Source organism: Sapajus apella, unplaced genomic scaffold (assembly GCF_009761245.1).
Source record: "Sapajus apella isolate SASKATOON/1434 unplaced genomic scaffold, GSC_monkey_1.0 scaffold4, whole genome shotgun sequence".
In the NCBI taxonomy this organism is placed as follows: domain Eukaryota; kingdom Metazoa; phylum Chordata; class Mammalia; order Primates; family Cebidae; genus Sapajus; species Sapajus apella.
The window spans coordinates 57307007-57331844 of record NW_022436944.1 but is presented as its reverse complement, the minus strand read 5'-3'; the positions used below and the strand labels follow the sequence as shown (position 1 = coordinate 57331844).

General features: G+C 46.8%; 1 protein-coding gene and 1 pseudogene across 2 annotated transcripts in view; both read right to left on the bottom strand.

Annotated features, from left to right (window-relative positions):
- The window catches only part of DLEC1 (DLEC1 cilia and flagella associated protein), a 51383-nt gene extending 36098 nt beyond the window's left edge, over positions 1–15285 (bottom strand). For both annotated transcript variants that reach the window (XM_032270288.1, XM_032270295.1), the window contains exons 1-2: positions 14854–15285; positions 9053–9203 (exon numbers count right to left, since the gene is read on the bottom strand). In XM_032270288.1, coding sequence (XP_032126179.1) covers positions 9053–9203; positions 14854–15264 — 562 coding nt within the window. In that variant the 5' untranslated portion in view covers positions 15265–15285. The remainder of the gene's footprint in view (positions 1–9052; positions 9204–14853) is intronic.
- A 4260-nt stretch (positions 15286–19545) lies between these two features.
- Positions 19546–20084, bottom strand: LOC116544221 (annotated as a pseudogene).
- Positions 20085–24838: the final 4754 nt, after the last annotated feature.

The following is a 24838-nucleotide window of genomic DNA, read 5'->3' as shown; positions in this document are numbered from 1 at the left end:
CAATAAATATCAGCGCGTCCAGGCACTCGGGGCCACTACTGGACTCTGCCTTAATAGTAGTGGTCCCCTGGGCCCAGCTGAATTCTTCTCTTATCTCTGTGTCTTGTGTCTTTCTTTTCTGCAATCTATTGTCTCTGCACACAAAAGAACACCCACTAGACCCTGCGAGGCTGGACCCTGCAATAGTTCTTGTATTTCACGTTTTCTATCTCTTTGGCTCTCTAGTCTGCATTTCTTCTGGTTTTCCTTTCCATCTACTCATTCAAAATCTCCTTAGCCAAAATGGACCTGTTGCTAAGCCCACAGCTTCGTCAATTGCACTTGCCATTTCCAGACACTCTCTTTGATTCCTCTTCAGTCTGCCAGGTCATTTTTAGTGGGCTTATGGCTTCTGGTTCAGGTCGTTTCCTTCCGTTAGTTTGAAAATAGCTCAAGCATTCTTAGTTGAATTTAGGATGTCAAAGGCTGGGTTCTCAGAGGTTCAGTTCTGCTGTAGTTCTGCTGACTTGTTCATGGTGGCTTTTCCTGTATGCGCTTGGTAATTTTTACCTGTGAGCTCATGTTTAGCTGACTTTAATCTGGGGAAATCCAGAGACCTGGGTGTGCTGGGAGCAGCCACCCACCACGCATGTTCTCACTGAGTTTGCCAAGAATGCCATTCTTTTTACCTGGGCCACTTCTCAGGGCTGTGCTTATGGCAAGTGGCCTGGAGGAATGAGGTCACGTTTTCTCTGGTCAAAATGCAGGTTTGTTGACTGTCCACTGAAAAAGCAGTGAGTTCTCCAACCTCAGCAAGCATCGGCCATGGCATTAGCCCCACTGCCTACACAGCATCTGCCTGAGCCCCTCATGTCACCCGTGGGGAACCTGTGCCAGCAAGAGGCTCATGCTACTTGCTGTGCTCCAGGGACCGGGGAACCTCATGTCTCCAGTCAACATCTGTGAAACTTGCAGGCTAGCAGGTGAGTGTGGAAACAGTGGAAGCCAGGCCCAGAAAAAGTCAGTCCCTCCAGGCGCCTGCATGCTGCCCTCTAGGAGGCAGGAGAGCTCCTCAGCGTGAGCATTTCCAGATCCCTTCAAACCCTTGTAATGGGAGGCTGTGCTTACACATCTCAGGGAGGCTTTGGCCACCCCAATGCAAGCTCTCGGATTAACTTCCCTCTGGACTCCAGTGGACAGAGGCCTCATCACCTCTGAGGGCCGGTCCCAGCGCCACAGCTCATGTGGTCCGAGGCTGCAGCTCTGCCCCACAACTTGCTGTTCTCAGGAGGCAGCGGTTCTGGCTACTGGCTGATGCATCTGAGGCCAGACAGGGCTGTGGGGCTCCTCTTGGAATAAATGCTGTTAGAGGCTATGGTTCTGGTTTCAGCTCCCTCTTTGTTTCTGGACTACTGGCGCGTGCCACCATGCCTGGCTAATTTTTTGTATTTTTAGTAGACATAGGTTTCATCATGTTAGCCAGGATGGTCTTGATCTCCTGACCTTGTGATCCGCCCATCTCGCCTCCCAAAGTGCTGGGATAACAGGCGTGAGCCACCGCACCCAGCCAATAGTGCTATAATTCTAAATGGATCTCAAAGTAATCCATCTTCATCATTCACGTTATAACTTTCTGCTCTTTTATCCCATTCACTTCTTTTCCATAACTGTATAGTTTTATCATTTGTAGAGAGTAGAAAATGAACAGCGTTCTGCTGTAACCAATTTTATTTTTTCCTCAATTTCTAGACTTTTCTAATAGACAAACGCTGGTTCATGATTTTGAAAGGTACTGTAAACATTGTATTATCCCCTAGAACAAGAGTGGCTTTTATTCTTAGGTTCCCACTGAAAAATAACTCCGCAGACCTCGTCTCCTGCTGCAGGATCTCTGGAGTAATTAAACTCAACGGTGGACATGATATCCGCTGCAGAGCGAGGCTGTGTAGCTCCCTGGTCACTCGCTGCTGGTCAGCAAAGCCTCTTCCAGCCTGTCCCCTGTGGCAGATCTGCGGTCACATCCTCCTCGATGGCTCCACTGACTTGCGAGAAGCGCCACTGGAACTGATTGCCCGCTGGCAGCAGCCGCCTCCCGCTCCTCCTGTGGCAGCAGGCAGCGGGGACAGGCGGGGTTGGGAAGGGACCCTGGCAGACCAGGGAGGAGGCCTCTGCACCACTGCCGCCAAGCGATCAGTCTCGGCCGCCGCCACCACCTGAACAGAAGACTTGTTGGAAGTTTTCAAACTTTGCTCTTTGCTCAATTAGCCAACATTATGTTAAGACATGGTGCTGGCCAGGCGCGGTGGCTCACGCCTGTAATCCCAGCACATTGGGAGGCCAAGGTGGGTGGGGTGGATCGCTTGAGCCCAGGAGTTCAAGACCAGCCTGGGCAACACAGTGAAACCCCACCTCTACAAAAAATACAAAAATCAGTGGATGTGGTGGTGCCCATCTGTGGTTCCAGCTACTCTGGAGGTGGAGGTTGCAGTGAGCCAGGATGGAGTCAATGCCCTCCAGAAAATAGAGAGAGAGACATGGTACCTTTGAATGGTCTTTCCCTTTGGAGGTCTCCTATAGGAGACCAACCTATCAGTGAAGATACACCTTCCCCCATCACATACGCTCATTGAGAGTTCCATCAGGAAGACAGAAACCAATCTATGTATATCAAATATTAAAGGTTTAATACAGAGGATTGCAGACTGAGGGAAATAATGTCAGGAAGGCATCTGCTATAGTTTAGGAGTTTGTTCCCCCAAATCTTACACTGAAATTTGTTCTTAAGGTTGGAGGTGGGGCCCAGTGGGTCATGGGAGTGGACCCCTCATGTGTAGATGAATGCCCTGGGTGGGGGAGGCAGAGAGTGAGCCCTCACTATATTAGCTCACCAGGCACCCCCGTCCCCCCCCTTGCTGTCTGGCCATGTGATGTCTGCGTGGCTCCCCTTTGCCTTCCCCCATGAGTGGAAGCAGACTGAGGCTTTCACCAGGTGCCCAGTCTTCCAGTTTACAGAATGATAAGCCAAATCCAATTTATAAATTATCCAGCCTCGGGTATTCCTTCACAGCAACACGAATGGACTAAGACACCATCACTAACAACTTCGGCCAGCAGCACTGGAGCAGAGCTTTCTTTCTTTCCTTTCTTCTCCTCCTCCCCCTCCTCCTCTTCTTTTTCTTTTCCTTCCCTCCCTCCCTTCTTTCTTTCTTTCCTCTTTCTTTTCTTCCTTCCCTCCCTCCCTCCTTTCCTCCTTCCCTCCTTCCTTCCAAAACAGAATCTCATTCTGTCACTCTGTTGCCAGGCTGGAGTGCAGTGGTGTGATCTCAGCCCACTGCAACCTCCACCTCCTGGTTTCAAGAAATTCTCCTGCCTCAGCCTCCCGAGTAGCTGGGACTACAGGTGCACACCACCATTCCCTGCTAATTTCTGCATTTTTAGTGGAGATGGAGTTTCACCATCTTAGCCAGGCTGGCCTTGAACTCCTGACCTCAGGTGATCTGCCCACCTCAGCCTCCCGGAGTGCTAGGGTTACAGGCGTGAGCCACCATGCCTAGTCTTAACTTTCTTAAGACATTATCTGGAAACAGCCTGGGCAACATGGCAAGACCCTGTCTCTATTAAAAATACAAAAAACTAGCTGGGTGTGATGGTATGTGCCCACGGTCCCAGCTACTAGGGAGGCTGAGGTGGGAGGATCACTTGAGCCCAGGAGTAGTGGGGGGTTGCAGTGAGCTGAGACTGCATCACTGCCCTCCAGCCTGGGTGACAGAGCGAGATTCTGTCTCTAAAAAAAAAGGTATTCAGAAGCTGTTTTGAAACTCCCAGCCAATCATCTGCCTACTACTGCTTCTTGAAAAAAAATGGCCTTCCTTTCCAAAACTCACCAAAGGCCCCTCATCAGCTGACCTATCCTGGAAGCAAAGCGGGAGGTGCCTTCTGGGAAATGTACTCCCTGGTCTCTCCTTGGCAACAGAGACTTTAGCAGGGAGTAAGAGCAATGCCAAGTTGAAACAATCTAGCCCAGTTCCCAAGGACTTTGGTGATGGCCTACTTAAAGTATCAAAAGACTTCTATACAAAGGACAAAGGCCATGTGAAAAGGAGATGTATCCTCTCTCTTCTGATACAATTCTTTCCACAGTCCTGCCCCAGGGTATGGGCAGCTAGGTGCTGTGTCTGCAGGAGCTGTGAGGCCTGGGCATGGACCCCTGGGAGCCTTGGAAAAGCCTGCTCTGGCCTTGTGACCATCTTCTCCCCTCTGGGAAGGGTGGGCTTCCTGTGCTATCAAGGCGGCTCCTGGGCACGGCTCTGCGAGGTCATGGATATCGTGGACAAGTTTCCAGCAAGGGACGAGGATGAAAGCATAAGAATGCTGCAGCCTTCTCATCTTTCTCCCTCACGCTGGAGAAGTAACACACGCTTGTCACTGTCACATTTGTATTAGCAAACAGAGAAAGGCTGCCTCTATGCCTCAAATAAGAAACTCTTAGGGGAATGTCCTCAGGCTAGTTATCTAAGTTAGGAAAAAAGTTACCTCACCCTGCTCTGAGAAGCAGACCCCAGAGCGGTGTCCATGCAACTGCATTAGGATGTCTGCTTCTTCCCTTCTGAAATAAAAAAAAGACGGCCAGACACAGCGGCTCCCGCCTGCAATCCCAGCACTTTGGGAGGCAGAGGCGGGCGGATCACAAGGTCAAGAGATTGAGACCATCCTGGCCAACAAGGTGAAACCCCATCTCTACTAAAAATACAAAAATTAGCCGGCATGTCGATGCATACCTGTAGTCTCAGCTATGTGGAGGCTGAGGCAAGAGAATTTCATGAACCGGGGAGGCAAAGGTTGCAGTGAGCTGAGACTGCACCACTGTACGCCAGCCTGGGTGACAGAGTGAGACTCCATTTTAAATATACATATATATAAAATAAAGACATATTACCAGCAGAGACCTGGAAACCAGGGCAGATAATGTCTGATTATGACTTAATATCATTCTTGGATAAAAATAAGATGAAAGCCACTGAAAAATCCTCTAAACTGACATTTGTCTCCTGGTTCTCAATGTTTTTTATTTCACTTTCAGTAAAAAACAAAACCACCCAAATAGTTAATTATTTAATCTCCCCTAATCTCTAGCCAACAACAACAACAACAACAAAAAAGGGATAGCAGCTGACTTCCAGGGCTCAGGGAGCATCAGGCAACCAGTAAAGACTCTGGAAACTTGCTACCGATAATCTCTGCCAAAGTCCACATTATCCGGGCCACCACTGAGGGAGGGGTCCTGGCAGCTGCACTGCTGCGGTGGAGGGGAAACAGGTAGAGACACACAGCCTGTGCCTGTGTGTTACTGTTTAATGGGACCTGAGCCTCAAAGGTCTGGCAGACCTGGCAAAGGACAGGGCTTGCCCTGCTCGGAGCCACACTCCAAGAGAAGTCATCAACACTCCTGAGACACTGCGGCTGGTCAATAATCCTTACTCGATAGAAGAAAGCCATGGGTTTTGATAGCAGACACACCCACTTTCAAACCCGAGTTCCAGCCCTTCCAAGCTGCGGGGCTTTGTGGAAGTCATTTGATCATCTAAGTTTAGTTCCTACCCTTATAAGATAGAAAGAAAACCTAACTGGCCGGGCATGGTGACTCATGCCTGTAATCCCAGCATTTTGGGAGGCCAAGGCGGGCAGATCACGAGGTCAGGACATTGAAACCATCCTGGCTAATACAATGAAACCCCATCTCTACTAAAAATACAAAAAATTAGCCAGGCATGGTGGTGCACACCTGAAGTCCCAGCTACTCAGGAGGCTGAGGCAGGAGAATCGCTTGAACACAGGAGATGGACACTGCAGTGAGCCGAGATCATGCCACTGCACTCCAGCCTGGGTGACAGAGCCATCTCAAAAAAAGAAAAAAAAGAAAACCTACCTTACAGGGTTGTTGGGAGGATTTAGTGGGATAACCTATGCAAAGCATATTAGCATCTGGTCCCTAGCAGGTCCTCATGAGTTTAAATGCCTTTCTAAATCACGGTATCTTCCACTTCTTCCTCTCTCTAGATCTTCCCTCTAGGACACAGACATAATAGGTATTCTAAATACACTGTCTTTTCTGTCTGCTGCACTGGAAAATGATAATCTTCAGGAATTCAGGAGAATAGGTCAAAGTCTTTGGGGGAGCAGTGGAGGGAATAAAAGGAGCCCAGAAATACCCAAGATGAGCCTGGGACATCCCACCAGCTCAGAAAGCAAGGAAGTTATCAAAGATAGCTGATTGTCCAAGGAGTCAGCAGTCAACTTGAAAAGGCTCTCGGCCAAAGATGGAACAATTTGAGCAACAAAAGGATAATAAATAATTTGCAGTCATGAAATCCAAGAGTCCACAATGATACTAAAACAACCAAACAAACCTCATTAGTCATCTTTGGGAGATGTTAAGGGAACCAACTCATTATTTTAAACAGTGGCAAATAAAGGGAAAGAATTAAAGCCGCCCATACCTTGAGGTAATCAAAGTAGTTTCTGAAAAATTTCTCTCTATAGAAGTATTTCAGCTGACAAAGAAGTAAAGAATGGTAGAATTATGAACACCATTAGCATTTCATTGTAACTTATAACCTCTAATAATAAAATAAAAAGGCTTCCAGCATCATTAAAGAGAGATATCAACCACATACCATGCACCTCCTGAGGGGAACACATGACCCCACCTAGGAAGCGCCCTTTTCCTACCACCCGGCCCACGTTAAACCTAAACCTCAGAAAGCCTCTAGAATGAATTACAGATTTACGGGAAATACAAGGATCAAAAGAACAGGTTAAATGACACCATGATGCTGATATCAGTAAAATCCAGACTATGGACAAGTCTATAGGGAAAACAGCCCAATTTTCATTATAGGTTGTTACATGCCCCCTAAGAACACTGTTAACATTCTGATATAAGAGTTTTCAGGTTTTTTTCATGCATATATACTATAAAAATGGGATTATTCTAACATTGTTCTGTGACTTTTTTGCTAACTTAATAAATAGCAGGCAGCCATTTATATCTACAACGCAGGTATAATTCATTCTTTTTAACAACTTTGCGGTATTCCATAGCGTGGATATAGCATAATTCATAAAGTTAACTTAACTTGGCATAGTTGTATTTCTAAAGGATCACACTTTAAACTTCTGTATTAAGAAAAGAGTTTTCACTGAATGCTGGTGGTTTGGTGATGGAGCTTTGACGAGGAACAAGATATTGGTGTAATCTGAGAATAACACTCTATAAAATGCTAATCCATTATAATTTGATTTGGAGAGTTTAATGCAGAAAATCCTGGCAGACACCTGCCTACTCAGGGGATGGAGGTTAACACCACGTGAGCCTCCTGGTGCGCTGCAGTGAGATGAACAAGAAATAACTTTATGTGAAGTTATTGCCCAGAATACACAACTGAGTCTGGTCATGAGGAAGCATCAGACAGCACCATCCCCATCCTACAGAATATAAGTCCTGTCAAGAACTGTCAGGAAGATGAAAGACAAGAAAAGATCAAGGGATTGTTCCAGATGAAGGCACCTAAAAAAGAGACGTGACAATTGCATGTGACATGACTTCCTGGACAGGATCCTGAGCCCGAGAGGGAAAAAAAACAACGGTGGGGCAGTCAGTAAAATTTGAATAGGATGTAAAAGCTGTCCAAATCAAAATGGAATCACTTGTGTTTAAAAAAAAAAAAAAAAAAAAACCCTGACACATGGTGCTGGGGAAAGCCATGCATGAATGCCTGATAACAAGAATTATCACAAAAGACGTCTTGCATTAGTCCATTTTCATACTGCTATGAAGAAATACCCAAGACTGTATAATTTGTAAAGTAAAAGAGGACTCATAGTTCCACGTGGCGGGGGAGGCCTGACAATCATGGTAGAAGGCGGAGGAGGAGAAAGGCATGTCTTACATGACAGTAGGTAAGAGAGTGGGTGCAGGGGAACTGGCCTTTATAAAACCACCACATCTCATGAGACTTATCACTATCACGAGAACAGCAAGGGAAAAACCCACCCCCATGATTCAATTACCTCCCACCACGTCCCTCCCATGACACGTGGGGATTCCAGGAGCTACAATTCAAGGTGAGATTTGGGTGGGAACTCAGACAAACCATATTATGCCACAAAAATCACACACAGCCTCACACAATGGTCATCGCAACCTTACGCAGAAAACAAAATCTGCCCAGAAACTGCCTGTTTAACCTCAGACTGGTACTACCCTTGTTACTGATTCTTCAGCCAAGAACAATGACCTCAAAACCATTGTGTGACCCCCTCTTTTTCCTTTAAAAGCCTTTGTCTTCCTTTACCTCCCTGAATACGCGCAGTTTACAATGGCATGTGCATTCCCAATACAGTGCCCGTTATTTTCTTTTAGAGAGTCTTTCTTTGCTATTGAGATTGACGGGTGTCTGTGGGTCAGAGGTCAGTGCTGCACAGAAACTGATTTCCCGGTTGCGGGGGTTACATGGTGGTTATGTAGGAGAGCGTCCCTGTTTTGGAGATACACATACTGAAGTGTTCTGTGGTAATGAAATATTCTTTTGTGGTAATACTCGTATTACCATGTCTGCAACTTGCTCTCCAAATGTGCAGAAAAAGCCTAGAGAGTGGGCAATGAAGCAAATACAGTCAAACATTAACAGCTGGGGAATCAGGAGCCAGCATACGGGAATTCTTGGGGTTTTTTTTTTTTGAGACCGAGTCTTACTCTGGTGCCCAAAGTAAGACAGAGTAAGACAGTCCAGACTTGGTTGGAGTTCAGTGGCGCGATCTCAGCTCACTGCAACCTCCGCCTCCCAGGTTCAAGCGATTCTCCTGCTTCAGCCTCTCAAGTAGCTGGGATTGCAGGTGCGTGCCATCACCCCCAGCTAATTTTGTATATTTAGTAGAGATGGGGTTTCACCATGTTAGCCACGCTGATCTCAAACTCCCGACCTCTGGTGATCCGCCCCCCTCAGCCTCCCAGTGAGCTGGGATTACAGGCATGAGCCACTGCACCCAGCCTATGGGAGTTCTTTATGCACACCTGGAGGCAACTTGACGAGGCTCTCAAGGTCCTGTACTCTGACCTGGCTCATGACCCGCTCTTCTTCCGCAATAGCCCGTGCTTGGGCCTGAGTGATATGTCTCTCCAACATTTCAAACTCATCCAGCCGCTGCTTATAGAGCTCCCGAATCTGGCAGGGGGATGATCAAACATACAGAAACCTGGTTAGATTACTTAGCATTACTTAGCTTTACTCAGCCCCACCCTAGCACCAGGGCTTCCAGTGAGGCACAGAATAGCCAGAGAACTACTGCAACCATCTGGTCTGACCTACTAGATCTGAAAACTGAGCTCCATAGAGGGGAATGACTTACAGATTTCACAGTAAAGGCAGTAACAGACTCAAGCTTGGTAACCTGTCTCCTGACTTCACAGTAAAGACAGCTGCCATCCGAACAGTGAAACACCAGATACAAGTTAGCATACTTCCTGTGGTGCCACCCAAAACCACATTCAAGGAAGGACGTGCTCCCTAGCTACAGGGAACGTGCTCAGCAGACAGCCGATTCACAGTCTACCTAAGCTGCTGAAAAGGACTCACCTGAGACCATGTCCTTTCTGCAGCACCTACATCCAGTGACCGAGAGAGGCAGGGGGATAAAGCCCTCGCCATTTTGGCCCAGACAGAGAAACTGTGACAGGCAATACTCTCTCCAGAGCAACCTGCTGCATTTGCCAAGGCTTGTTGGGCCCCCAAGACTAATTACAGATTGACTAGTCAACCAGCCAAATTTCTGATCCATATTTTCTGGTTCAGACTTCTTAACGCAGGAAGCAGAGAGCTCACTGGTACAGGTAATATGAAAGAGAGTCTGCATTAGCCAGGCAGGGTGGTGTGCACCTGTAGTCCCAACTACTTGGTAGGCTGAGGCAAGGGAATGGCTTGAGCCTAGGAGTGCAAGCCAGCCTGGGCAACACAGTGAGACCCTGCCTCTTTCTTTTCCTTCCTTCCTTTTTTTTTGAGACAGTTTTGCTCTTGTTGCCCAGGCTGGAGTGCAATGGCACGAACTTGGCTTACTGCAACCTCTGCCTCTTGTGTTCAAGCGACTCTCCTGCTTCAGCCTCTGGAGCAGCTGGGATTACAGGCGCCCACTACCATGCCCAGCTAATTTCTTGTATTTTTAGTAGAGACGAAGCTTCACCATGTTGGCCGGGCTGGTCTCGAACCCCTGACCTCAGGTGATCCACCCACCTCAGCCTCCCAAAGTGCTGGGATTACAGGCATGAGCCACCGCCTGGCCTTCTTTTCCTTTCTTATTTATTACAGCTGGAGTCTTGCTTTGTGGCTTAGCCTGGAGTACAGTGGCGTAATCATGGCTCACCACTGCCTGCTCTTCCTGGGGCCAAGGGATCCTCCTGCCTCAGCCTCCAAGTAGCTGGGATTACAGGCATACACCACCATGTCCAGCAAATTTTTAAATTTTTGTAGAGATGGTGTCTCAGGCTGGGCATGGTGGCTCATGCCTGTAATCCCAGCACTCTGGGAGGCCGAGGTGGGTGGATCATGAGGTCAGGAGTTGAAGATCAGCCTGGCCAAGATGGTGAAACCCCATCTCTATTGTTTTTATAAGTTTAATAAAAAATAAAAAATAATAAAAAGAAAAGAAAACAAAAAGAGAGATGGTGTCTCAAACTCCTGAACTCAAGTGATACTCCCACCTCAGCCTCTCTAAGTATTGGGATTACAGGCATGAGCCACCATGCCTGGCCAACTCCATTTCTTTTAAAGAAAAAAACAACGTAGTTTATGTAGGGAGACAGTGTTCCTTATTGTATTCCTAAAGTTAGTGGGACCACAAAGATATTTATTTAGTCATTCTTTTAATAAAGATTTATTGTGCAGCCGGGTGTGGTGGTAGGCACCTGTAATCCCAGCTATGTGGGAGGCTAAGGCAGAAGAATCACTTGAACCCAGGAGACAGAGGTTGCAGTGAGCCAAGATCATGCCATTGCACTCCAGCATGGGCAACAGGAGCAAAACTCAATCTCAAAAAAATAAGTAAATAAATAAAATAAAATAAGATTTATTGTGTATTTACAATTTACATTTGGGGAAATGAGTCAGATATGGTTTTTGGTCTCAGAGAGCTTACGGTTTAACAGGAGGAGCCTGGCAAGGATACAAATAGGTGGAATAAACTCTTAAAAGTGCTATAATGGCATCTGAATTAGGATATAAGGACTGCTAAGAGGAAATAGCTACATCTTCTTGAGGTCAGGAAACGCCTTTCAGGAGACAATGGTCTGGGACATGTCCTCAGATATAAAGTATTATGTTCTGTGGCATGTATCTTTTTATTCGGGACTGCTGACAATCTCTGACCCTGACTTTTGGATGCAGAAATTAGCATCTTATCCAAATAATAACTTACCAATAATAAGACCAACCATCACTTACTGAGTGCTTACCATATTGTAAATACTCAATGTTGTAAACGCTTTACTGTATTGACTCATTTACTCCTCAGAACCTATGGGGTGAATATTGTTACTATCTGTATTTTATAGATAAGGAAACTGAGGCATATAGATGTAAGGATAACCCAAGGTCATACAGATGGTATGTGCAGGAGCCAGGATTTGCACCCAGGGCACACGGTTCCAGAGCATCTGCTCTTAGTCATTAGACCATGTGATATTTCTTTCTTTCTTTCTTTTTTTTTTTTTTTTGAGACAGAGTCTCACTCTGTCACCAGGCGCCAGGCCAGAGTGCAGTGGCGCGACCTTGGCTCACTGCAACCTCAACCTCCCAGGTCCAAGCAATTCTCCTGCCTCAGCATCCTGAGTAGCTGGGATTACAGGCACGCGCCACCATGCCCAGCTAATTTTTTTGTATTTTTAGTAGAGACGGGGTTTCACCATGTTGACCAGGATGGTCTCGATCTCCTGACCTTGTGATCCACCCGCCTTGGCCTCCCAAAGTGCTGGGATTACAGGCTTGAGCCACTGCGCCCGGCTACCATGCGGTATTTCTATAGGTGGACCTAGGGAGGACCAGCAGCCAAGGGGGCCATCTGAGGGAAAACTCAGTCAATGCAGACACTCATATGGAATAGTGATTATCGATTCTCCCAGGGAGAATGAATTTGAGTCCTTTCCAGTCATGTGGCGCTGACATCTAGAGACAATTGAGGAAAAGCAAAGAACAGATGATGACAGAGGAAAGAGGGAGAGGAATGCGGGTATAAGAAAAGCAACATTGCAAAAGTGGAATAACAGATGCCTGCTCTTTTCAAAGTTTCTTTTTTGTAATTACAAAATTAATTCATGTACATGGCAAAATTCAGACAATACAGAAATGGGAAAAGAAAAAGTTAAATGTCCTGTAAGAGTATTGCTAACATTTTGTTGTAAAAGTTTTTAGCTTTCTTCGCAACTAAACATATTATAAAAAATGGAATTATCCTAACATTGTTCTATGGCTTTTTGCTAAATTAATAAATGGGAGGCCAGGCGTGGTGGCTCACGCTTGTAATCCTAGCACTCTGGGAAGCTGACGCAGGCGGATCACTTGAGGTCAGGAGTTCCAGACCAGCCTGGCCAACATGGTGAAACCCCATCTCTACTAAAAATAGAAAAATTAGCCAGGCATGGTGGCACATGCCTGTAATCCCAGCGACTTGGGAGGCTGATGCAGGAGAATCGCTTGAACCCAGGAGACAAAGGTTGCAGTGAGCAAAGATTGTGCCACTGCACCCAGCCTGGGCAACAGAGGGAGACTCCATCTAAAAAAAATGTAAATAAATTAAATAAAAATAAATAAATAAATGTTAGCTCCATAATGCAGATATAATTCATTCTTTTTAACAACTTCATAGTATTCTGTAGTGTGAATATACCATAATTTATAAAGTCGACTTATCTTTGCATAGTTGTATTTCTACAGGATCACTCTTTAAACTTTTCTGCATTCTAAATTTTCTGCAATTTAAAAACTTCAAATGTTTACATTAATTTCAGCTTTTAAATTAAGATTTTTATAATATGGGCCAGGCACAGTGGCTCACACTTGTAATACAGACACCTGGGGAGGCCAGGGTGGAAAGATTGATTGAGGCCAGGAGTTTGAGACCAGCCTGGGCAACAGAGTGGGACCCTGTCTCACAATTTCTGAAAAACAAAAAATTAGCTGGGCATACTGGTGCACACCTGTGGTCCCTGCTACTCCAGATACTGAGGTGGGAGGATCAGTTGAGCCCCTGATGTCAAGGCTGCAGTGAGCTGTGATCACGCCACTGCACTCCAGCCTGGGCAACAGAGCCAGACCCTGTCTAAAAAAAAAGGGTATTCCTTTTTTTTTTTTTTTTTTTCTAAAAGAGGGATCACTCTTTGCCAATTCAGACTCTGGTGTAGTGGCTTCTTGCGGGACAGATACTGAGTAGAATCCAGTGAACTGGGTGACTGGTTGTGGTGTTTATAGGTTTATGATGCTCCATATATTCCGGCTTATGTGAATGACAGGGATGTGAGTCAGAAGTACAAGGGCGAGATCTGGCCTGGGTAGGCTGAAGTCTTAGCAGAGTGAATGTGGTGACCCAGGAATTAGAGTACAGGGTCTTAGCCGGGGTTTCTGGCTGCATTTCAAGAAGCCTATGGCCCATGGAGGGGGCAAGGCTGGTCTTAAGACTATCTCACATACTGTATGGGTATTCATTTTGTTAACATCTAGCTACCTCAGTTAGGTTGAAAGCTACAGAGGACAGGTTGCATGTGTGAGTGTGTGTGTGCCTGAACACTGGCGTTTTTATTCACTGCCGAATTCCCACTTCGTAGAACAGAGCATGACATCCAGCAGACGTTCAACAAATGTGTCTCGTTTTGTTTTGTGTTTTTGAGATGGAGTTTCACTCTTGTTGCCCAGGCTGGAGTGCAATAGCGAGATCTCGGCTCACCGCAACCTCCACCTCCCAGGTTCAAGCGATTCTCCTGCCTCAGCCTCCCGGGTAGCTGGGATTACAGGAGCCTGCAACGATGCCCGGCTAATTTTGTATTTTTAGTAAAGACAGAATTTCCTCCATGTTGATCAGGCTGGTCTCAAACTCGAGACCTCAGGTGATCCGCCCACTTCAGCCTCCCAAAGTGCTGGGATTACAGGCGTGAGCCACGCGCCCAGCCAACAAATGTGTCAAGTGAAGGAATGACTGAAGCGAAGGACAAGAGATGCATGTCACTTAAGGGGCGGGTAGAGAACAGAATGGAATGGAGAAGAAGATCTGAGAGGCAGGAGGCAGGCACACAGGAGTAAAGGATCCGGTTGGGGAGGAGTGCCCACAAGTTTAAGCGAATCCTTAGTAGTGTGGCCAGCAGAGGCTGACTCAGCACAGAGGCCCCACGTCAGCTGGTTTTTGCTGTTCCAGAGACTAGACACGCTTCCTAAAATCTGCGCATGACTGGCCCAGTCAAGACTGTGGTTTATGATAAAAAGGCACCCCAAAGCGGCGTGACTTTTGGCTTTATCATCTCCATGGAGCAACTATTCAGCGGTTCGCCGCAGTTGTTCATTGATATATGCAATATATAACATATGTGTCCAGAGAAATATAGATAGGTGCTGTAGACACGTGCCGCACGTGCGTGGTATACCCATGTGTGTGTATGGCTAGTGCGTCTTTCCACTAGAATGTCGGGCCCACTTTGGCATGATGGGCTGTTTCTCAGCTGCAGCCCCAGATCCTGGAACAGCACCTGGTACCCGGCAGGTGCTCACGCGTGCCGAACGCTGAGTCCTCAGCACCGTCCGCAGACGCGACGCTACCGCCGCGTTACCACCGCCGCGTTACCTGCTGCAGCTGGTCCACGAACTCCTCGTGGCGCTCATTGTCGCTGCCGCGGGCCTTGATCAAGTTTGCGCTCAGGTCGTCGCCGATGACCTCGGCCGAGTACAAGTTGCGGAAGACGCCGGTGAGCAAGTGGGAGATGTCCTGGGTGCGCAGCGAGGAGGGGCGCAGACGAAGCAGCTGCGGCTCCGGGCGCGGCGCGAGCTCGAGCTGCGTGAGGCGGCGCGGCCTGGCTGCGAAGCTGTGGGGGAAGCCCTCGGAGCAGGCGAGAGAGGAAGACAAGGAGGACTTCCAGGTGGGTTGGCTGGGGCTGCTGGACCCGGCCGGTGGCGAAGCTGGCGGCCACATCGTCCCCGGGCACTCGTAGGTCGGGGACGCTGAAGACCTCGGTGCGCTGGAGCTCCTGGTCTCCATGGCGACGGAGACGCCGCTAACGCCCTGCGGCCCTTCCGCTTCCGGCCCCGCCCCTTCCGCCTTGCCTTTCTCTCGGAGTACGTCATCGCTGTGGTCGTCGTAACCGTTCGCGTCTTCAGCCTCGTCTCTTTAAAAGTGAGCTTACTAATGTAAGGACCCAGGAGAAAGGTTTAACTGACACAGCCAGGCCTGTCTGCAAAACCTGGTACCTACCTACCTTCATCCATTCTTTAATTTGTTCAGCAGTTGTTCACCCACTCATATTTATTGTATTAGGGTTGTGTTTCAGGTCTGTGCTGGTAGCTGAAGATACCAAAGAAGTATGGTGTCTTGTAATATCTTCTGCCTTCGGGAAGTGCACGGTGGTGTATGTGTGTGTTTGTGATGAGGGTGGTGCGTGTGGAGGTAATGGGAAAACAGCTGTACTTCAGTGGGTTAAGGCTAAGGTGGAGATAAATATTGTTTGTCATGGAACTACAAAGGAGGACAGGAACTTAGTCTGTAGAAGGGGCGATTACTTCTTGGAATAAATGAAAACCAAGCAGAGATTTCAAAGAATGAGTAGACAAACATTATTAGTCATCAGGGAGGTGGAAATTAAAACCACAATGCAATACAACTCCACAGTTAGTAGAACGGCAAAAAATAAAAAAAGTACTTGAGGCCAGGCGTGATAGTTCACGCCTGTAATCCAAGCACTTTGGAGGCCAAGGCGGTCGGATCACCTGAGGTCGGGAGTTCAAGACCAGCCTGACCAACATGGTGAAACCCCGTCTTAAAAAAAAAAAAAGTACTTGAATAAGAGCATGGTGTGTGTGGTGGCTCACACCTGTAATCCCAACACTTTGGGAGGCTGAGGTAGGAGGATCACTTAAGGCCAGGAGTTTGAGACCAGTCTGGGCAACATAGGGAGACCCCATCTCTACAGAAATCTTAAAATGTGGGAAGGACTGAAAGAAATTCAGGAGGAGTGGAACTTAAAAAGTGTGAAGGTGGAGGAATGACACTGATAGGTTGGGGCCAGATTGTAAGTGGGTTGGTAGGCCACATTAGGGAATTTGGACTTTCTTCTGAGTGCAGGAGGAGGCTTATCAAGGGTCTTAAGCTTGGGGATGTCATGATCAGCTCTGTTTTACTGAGATCATTCTGATTGCTGTAAGAATAGACAGGAGAGGCAAGAGGCATCAGGAGGTTCAGTTAGGAAACTAACACAATGGTTAGGAAAGAGATGAAGGGAGATTGGATGAGAGACAGGGAACTGGATTAGAGACACATCCAAAAAGTAGAATTGACAAGACTTGCTGATGGATAATGGGAGGTGAGAAACAGACACCAGGAATGACGCCCAGGTGTCCTATGTGTGCAATCAGGGGGTGATGAGATCATCCCTGAGACTGGGGAAGAGGATTGTTTGTCCAGGGCAGCAGCGTGACATCATATTGACTGTTGTCATTTGCACATGATAGCTTTTGTTCACAAGCGATATAACCACTTTCTACTCCACGGTGAGTTTGTTTGCCGTGCATCCTGAAACCACTTCCAGAGATGAGTGCTCGGATACTTGCCCACATGCCTGTGCTACTTCCAATTCTACTTCTGTTGGTTGGGCCTGGTTCTCTCTTTTGTCCTTTCCAGTACCTTTTCTGTCCTGAGAGCTGAGAAGCCAGGATTGCCTGCCATGGACTGTGTATGTGCAAGGCCCATCTCTGGCTGTCCCCCAACTGCACTCTTTCCCACAGAGTAAGAGACCACAGGGCCAAGATGATGTGCCCCATGCCTGCCCTCTAGGTACCTGGGACCCCAAAAGTATGTGTCCATGTCCTGAGTTTACTCCAGGGTCTATGCAGTCCTCTTCTTCAAGTCTGTCCTCCCAGGGCTGACTTAAAAGGGTGGCTATGGTGGGGGAAGAGGAGGGAAGTGGAGGGAGCTTTGGCAAACAGGCATTTCTCCAATTTTCCACATGCATGCAAGCCCCCAGTAGTGCAGGAGGGAGCTGTGGGTAGGAAGAGGAGTGCAGCAGACCTCCATTGCTCTAATGAGGCAAATGGAGCCCCAATTGGGTGGTCTTGTCACTTAGGAGCAGTTCTGCTTGTGGAGGAGGCTCCATGGCCCCCTTCCCTGTTACCAGGAAGGACAGGACAACGCACCCTTGTCATACTTTTGGCTTCTCCATCCTGCCTCTAGATAGCCTCAGAGACAGTCACAGAGTCTGAGTAGCCTGGGAGAGGTCTCCCTTAGCTTTACATGACCCCTCCCACCCCCTGGCTCCAGGCCGAGGTCACCAGCACCCTCTGGTCCCTCCAGTGGCAACAGCCACCCCTCGGTCCTCATCTCCCTTGACCTCTCAGCAGCCTCTGGTGCTGCTGCCCACTTCCTCCGACTGATACACTCTCTTCCCTGCCTTCCCATTTCTTCTGCGTATCACCTGTCTCCACCCTCGGGTTCCTGTTCTACCAGTATCTCTCTGCTTGATAAACTGGATTCATCCCTGATTGCACCATGCCCGGCATTCGATTTTTGTTTGCTCCCTGGCTAACTGAATAGAAATGAATGGCTGCGACCCTGCACGGGTAACAGGGCTCAGGTCACTTTTGGAACCAGTCTTCAGCTCCCCTCCCCTGGGGACTTCATCAGCACAAAGGGAGTTCCTTGTGAGGTGCTGTCTTCATCTTATAACCTGTTCTATTGACCGCATTTTTGTTTGTTTGTTTACGTCTGGGCTCCCACACACATTTTTGGCCATTACTTGTTTTTTTTTTTCACTGCTTTTTTCTTTTTGAGACAGGTTCTCACTCTGTCACCCAGGCTGGGGTTCAGGGGTATGATCACAGCTCATTACAGCTTCAACCTCCTGGGCTCAGGCAACACCCCTGCCTCAGCCTCCCGAGTAGCTGGGACCACAGTCCTGCACCACCATGCCCAGCAAATATTTAAAATTATTTGTAGAAACAAAGTCTCCTTGTGTTGCCCAGGCTGGTCTCAAACACCTGGCTTCACACAATCCTCCGGCCTTCACCTCCCAAAATGTTGGAATTACAGGCACGAGCCACTGCACCTGGCCTTTGTTTTTCATATTTTTTTAAACTTAAATTTCAGAGTTTCACAAATGTCCAACTTTTTGATTGCAAGGATGATTTTGCTTATTTGTGGTGTAGATATCATGAACATTATGCATGGACCCCATTTTTTTAAGCTTATCAGCAATCGTGTTAGTGCATTGTAGGTGTGGCCCAAGACAATTCTTCTAATGTGGCCCAGGGAAGCCGAAAGTTTGGACACCTGTGTATAAAAACAAATTCAAATAGTGCATAAATAATAAAAAGGAAGTGTCCTCCTCTCAGTCCTTTCCCCAAAATTATTAGAGTATTTCTGCTTACTTTCAGCCATTTTTTTCTGCCTACACAAACACTAATATCTGTCAAGACAGTTAAAAAGTTGTTTAAAAACAGGTCGGGTGTGGTGGCTCATGCCTGTAATCCCAGCACTTTGGAAGACTGGGCGGGTGTATTGCTTGAGGCCAGGAGTCCAAGACCAGCCTGGCCAACATGACGAACCCTGTCTCTACTAAAAATACCAAAAATAATCAGGTGTGGTGGCATATGCCTGTAATCCCAGCTACTTGGGAGCCTGAGACACAAGAATTGCTTGAACCTGGGAGGCTTGTACTGAGCTGAGATAGTGTCACTGCACTCCAGCCTGGGCAACAGAGTGAGACTCTGTCTCAAAAAAAAAAACAAAAACTAGTGAAATAATGTTACGCATGGATATTGTCCTGCCATTTGTGTTTTTTACTTACGTCCTATGGCAACTCATGGAGAAATACTTGTTTTTTTGCTCCTATAAAAATGCAGTAATGAGCCACCTTGTTCATGTTTGTGCATAGTTTGCATAGCTGTCTAGTGTTTCTGTGAGACAATATCATAGAAGGGCTGGCCAAAGGTGTGTACATTTTTAGTAGTTGAGATACTGCCAAAATGCCCTCCAAAAAGATTATACCAGAATATAATCCCATTTGCAAAATGTGAGAGTTCATGGACACTTTAAACATGTTTTGAACCCTCTCCCAGACTTCATCCCTAGCCCCCATCTCCTTCCAGACTTGTACATCCATCATGTGCTTGACATTCTTGCTTGTATGGCACCTCAAGCTTATTATTTAAAAAAGAAAAACCTTTTTATTGGCAGCCATCAAAGAGATACTCACAACAAGACTCAGACCTAAGGGCAGAGACCCCTAAACAGATGATTTTCCCTTAACTCCTCAGGCTGGAGCAGATTTTAAACCAAGCTGGAGAAATCACTCCAGCTCTGGCCACAGCCTAATCTCTACATCCTGGCCTTCATCCTGGCTGGAAGCTGGTTCACTTCATCCAAGGGCCTAGTTCCAGGGCATTCATGGCTTCTGCAAGTTTGAGCATCCCTCGCTCCTGGCGCTGGCGGTGCCACTCAGCCATGGACTGGACGTCCACGGGGTCCCGAGCTTGTATAAATAGGAGCCATGAACCACGACCTCAGTGGGGTCTGAAGACTCCAGAGCCTTCAGCTGGAGCATGGCCTTGCTTCTCTGCTCGATGTAAGGGATTCGAGATCCGTGCCGGCCAAACATGGCTCCCAGCAGCCGCGTCCGGACCGGGAACACCCCTGGATCTTTCAGGTCTTCGGGAACTTTCGCCCACAGCGGGATATTTCTACATTCCGGGAGCGTTCCCATCTTGTAACGCTCACCACCAAAACCACGCTCCAGCACAAGCCGGGCGTAAGGCGCCGGGGGAGCCACCGGGCTGGCAAAGCCTCACACCTGGCGGCCCCGCCAGCTCCTCAAACAGGTCCGAAATAGAGTGCCTGCTCCTCCTCAGCCTTCCCCCTTTCAGTTAATGGGAGCGACTCCTCTCTTTCTCTTATAGCCCCCACCAGTAATTCCTGTTGACTCCACCTTCAAAATGTATCTGGAACCCTACCAATTTCCACACTCCACTCCTGCCTCCGAGGTCTGAGCCACCATCCACTCCCACCTGAGTTGGGTATTGCAGGAGTCTCCCCCTGGGCTCTTGCTCCAGCCCTTGTCCCCCCCACGGTGACGTCTTCCAGCAGTCAGAGGATTCTCTTACGTTAGTCAGATCAGGCCCCTCCCTGGCTTGAAGCCTTGCAAGTGCTCCCCATTTCTCCCAAGGTAAAAGCTGAATTCTTTTGCGTTGTTGTCATTTTTTAAGACAGTCTTGCTCTGTTGCCCAGGCTGGAGTGCAATGGCGCCATCTCGGCTCACTGCAACCTCCGCCTTCCAGGTTCAAGCAATTTTCCTGCCTCAGCCTCCCGAGAAGCTGGGATTACAGGCGCCCACCACCCCACACAGCTAATTTTTGTTTGTTTGTTTGTATTTTTAGTAGAGACTAGGTTTCACCATGTTGACCAGCCTGGTCTTGAACTCCTGACCTCAGGTGATCCACCCGCCTCAGCCTCCCAAAGTGCTGGGATTACAAGTGTGAGCCACCGTGCCCAGCCCTACCGGCCATAAAAGGTGAACTACAAGACACAACAGGACCTGGTCCCGGTTACCTCTATTCTCCTCTCATGATCACCCCGCCCCCTCTTCCTAGTTCCCTTGCTCTCATCTGTAGCCACACTGGCCTTGTCCTCCTTGCCCTTCTTCCAGCATACCAGACGCCCTCCTGCCTCAGGGTGTTTTCCCTGTGCCTGGAATCCTTTGCCCAGATATCTCTAAATGTCTCAGTCTCTCAATTCCATCAAGTCTTTGCTTGAATGTCACCTTCCCCAGAAGATCCAGCCTGATCAACCCCTTTAAAACGTAACTCTGTCAGACTGGGTGGATCACTTGGGGTCAAGAGTTCAAGAGCAGCCTGGCCAACATGGTAAAACTCCGTCTCTATTCAAACAAAAATTAGCTGGGCGTGGAGGCACACACCTGTAATCTTAGCTGCTCAGGAGGCTGAGGCAGGAGAATCACTTGAACCTGGAGGGCAGAGGTTGCAGTGAGCGGAGATCGTGCCTTTTTTAAAAAAATAAAATAAAGTTAGGCTTTGTTGTTTGGTGGTTACTGATGCGTTTAGCCACGGGTTGGTTTGGTGAGGTGGGTTTTGCTTCTATTTTGGCGTTGCATTTTAGGATTAACAAATAAGAAAATTATGAGTATAATTAGCAACAGTTGTTTTTAGTTAAAGAGCGACTTTCGGGAATGGTGTTTTAAGTAGGAGAGCTGATTTTGCACACCTTTTCATTATTTTTGGCTAGAGGATTTACAAAAGCAGCTGTTTGTACTGACTTAGTAATAGATGCCGCTGTAACGCTGGTCGTAGCCAGGATGACTATGGCTGAGACCAGAAAAGCTGCAAGTGGAACTATGAAAGTTTTGTGTTTGACCTGTAGTGTTGGCGTTTTAGTTTACTGTATGCCGTTAAGGAGGAACTTTACTGAGGGTAAGTTAATTTTTTTAATTAAGCAGTTGTGTTGTTAGAAGGGGGTGTTAGTTTAAGTTACAGGGCAGAAAAATGTAGATTAGAGGATGGGCTTGATAGAACGTAGCAAGTACAGGTTTCAGGCAAAGTCAGAGAATAAAAAATAAACCAATTTTAAGCAGGATTTGCTTAGCTTTTTGCGTTTTGGGGGCTTTTTTTTTTTAGTATGTTTTAGGTGATGTTTAGGGCTTGTGTGGTTTGAGGAAGCTGCGTTATTTTGCAGATTTTTTTTTTTTAGGCTGGCTTAAGTTGTTTTAATGAATATGCAGTTTTTTGGCTGGTGCTGGTGTACTGGAAATTTTAGTGTTGGTAACTGTGCTAAGAGACTTTTTAGAATTTTTGTAAAGAGGTTAGTACTTTAAAAAAACGTGTGCTTTACTTTAATGTCTAGTTTATAGAAAAACTAGATGATACCCTTTTAACTTTTAACCAATATGTTTACACACACAAGTTTCTTTACAGTTACTGTTTTAAAACGTGCTTAGACTTTTAAAACAACATTTATACAGTTTACTTGCATAAATTTTTTTTAATTAAAAATTTTTTTTTTTTTTGAGACGGAGTTTCGCTCGTTACCCAGGCTGGAGTGCAATGGCGCGATCTCGGCTCACCGCAACCTCCGCCTCCTGGGTTCAGGCAATTCTCCTGCCTCAGCCTCCTGAGTAGCTGGGATTACAGGCACGTGCCACCATGCCCAGCTAATTTTTTGTATTTTTAGTAGAGACGGGGTTTCACCATGTTGACCAGGATGGTCTCGATCTCTTGACCTCGTGATCCACCCGCCTCGACTTCCCAAAGTGCTGGGATTACAGGCGTGAGCCACGGCGCCCGGCTAATTAAAAATTTTTGTTTTGGGCCGGGCGCGGTGGCTCAAGCCTGTAATCCCAGCACTTTGGGAGGCCGAGGCGGGTGGATCACGAGGTCAAGAGATCGAGACCATCCTGGTCAATATGGTGAAACCCCGTCTCTACTAAAAATACAAAAAAAATCGGCTGGGCATGGTGGCGCGTGCCTGTAATCCCAGCTACCCAGGAGGCTGAGGCAGGAGAATTGCCTGAACCCAGGAGACGGAGGTTGCGGTGAGCCGAGATCGCGCCATTGCACTCCAGCCTGGGTAACAAGAGCGAAACTCCGTCTCAAAAAAAAAAAAAAAAAAAAAAAAAAAAAATTTGTTTTGGTTAAGCAGTGACGTTGTAGCTGTGGGCTTGAGATTAGACTTTTTAAAGCTGTTTTAATATTTCGTAATAGATAAACTGAGTAAGCCAAGTTACTTACTGTATTTATGGGCTGAGCGGAAAAAGTTTTTAATGTTAGAATTAGGGCTTTAATTTTTGCTTTTTGAGTTAAACTTAGATGGATTGAATTATGTGGTTTTTATTAGACTGCAGCTTTTTTTTGTTGACTCATTAGTAAACTGTGATAAAATATTAGGTATGGAGAAGTGCAATACTGCTTTGAATTGCTTTTTTGTTTTAAAGGAATTTTGATGATATTAGGATTATAACTTAGCAGTTGACTGCATAATTTATTAAGATGGCAGGCCGAAATTGATGACATGAAATTTAAAGGAAATTTGAAAATATTTTTGGAGGCAGAGACTCAAAGAATGTATTTAACCAGGTGCTTAAAGCCACAGGTAGAATGGCTTAAACTTTGCAGTTGAGGTTTTAGGCTCATCAAGTTTGTGGACTTTAAACTGGCAAACTGTTTTGAAAAACAATGACTATTAGAGCAAAGACTATTTTTAATTAGTTTTTCATGCATATATTTTTATTATACTTACATACAATTTTTTTTAACTTTTTGAGAAGGGGCACAACATTTTTACTTTTTAATTTAACAAATATTTAATTTGGATTAAAGTTTTTAAAGGGTAATGTGTGGTTTTACATGCTTAGCTTTTAATTGCTTTTTAACTAATTTGTGAACTAACTGTAATTTTTTTTCCCTTTGGAGGTTACTGTTTTACTTAAATTGGATTTTAAAAGAGTTACCTTAGAGATAACACAGTAGTTATTATTCAAATTTAAATTTTACCGAAACCTTAGCAGAGAATTACAATTTTGGATGTCACTTGTTTACAAAGAACACACAGAATTTTACTGTGGGACACCCATGGAACCAGAGGCTGCAGCGACGGGTCCCAGGATGGCAGCCGTGCTGGCCCCGCCCAGCGGCTGCTTGTTACTTGCACCCTTTTGCTGGCGTTTCGCTTGTGCTGCTCACTTCCCGCACCCGGGCAACATTTGCTGGCCTTGGGCTGAGCCTATTGGCTTGGATGCTGCTGCTGGAGCAGCAAGTTTCACTTTTGAAACGGCCTCTAATTCCTCTAATGGAGGAATGTCAAGTGGTTCTGGCAACTCCTTGATAAAATACTGAGGAGGGGCTGACAGACGGATTCCTTCTTTTTCCTCATTTATTTTTTCTTTTCTCTTAACTGGGTTGTCTTTAATTTCCTCATCCCGGTTATAGTCTCGTTCTTCCCCAGCTCCTTCTTGATAAAGCAATGAAAGTCAAAGAAAGCAACAGAAGAACGGAGTAAGAAAGCACAGACTCATTGAACACAATGGACAGAGCAAGTGGCTAGTACTAATTTTAACTCCTCCTCTTTTTAAGAGGTGCTTCACTAAGTGTGAATAAGTAACATCCTTGCTTTCAGTTTGTCCCATTGTTACCCTGGTATCCTTCCGAGTGCCCGACTCACCTGTAGGGCTGATCAGTTTCGTCCTTGGGAGTCCTCTGTCCGGCGTTCCTCCTCTTTACCACGCTCAGGTGTGCCTTCACCAAAATTCTTGAGCCCCCACAGTTGGGCGCCAGAATGTAGGGAGCCAGCCCCCATACCCCACCCATGGGTTCCCCGAGTTCAGTGGCAAAAAAGGAATGAGAAAAAGACAGCTTAAGAATGAAAGTGGGACCAGGGACCATCACTTGTAATGGAGGCAGTGAAGGCCCTGAGCTTAGGTTCCCCACAGTATTTATTGGTTACAATCCCTTTGAGCAGTCATCAGATGGTGGGGTGAAGGTGAGGTGATAGTGGGGAGGGGGTGGCCTGACGGTGGAGCAATCTTTGTTGAACAGGAATTGGGCTCGTCATTCTAAAGATT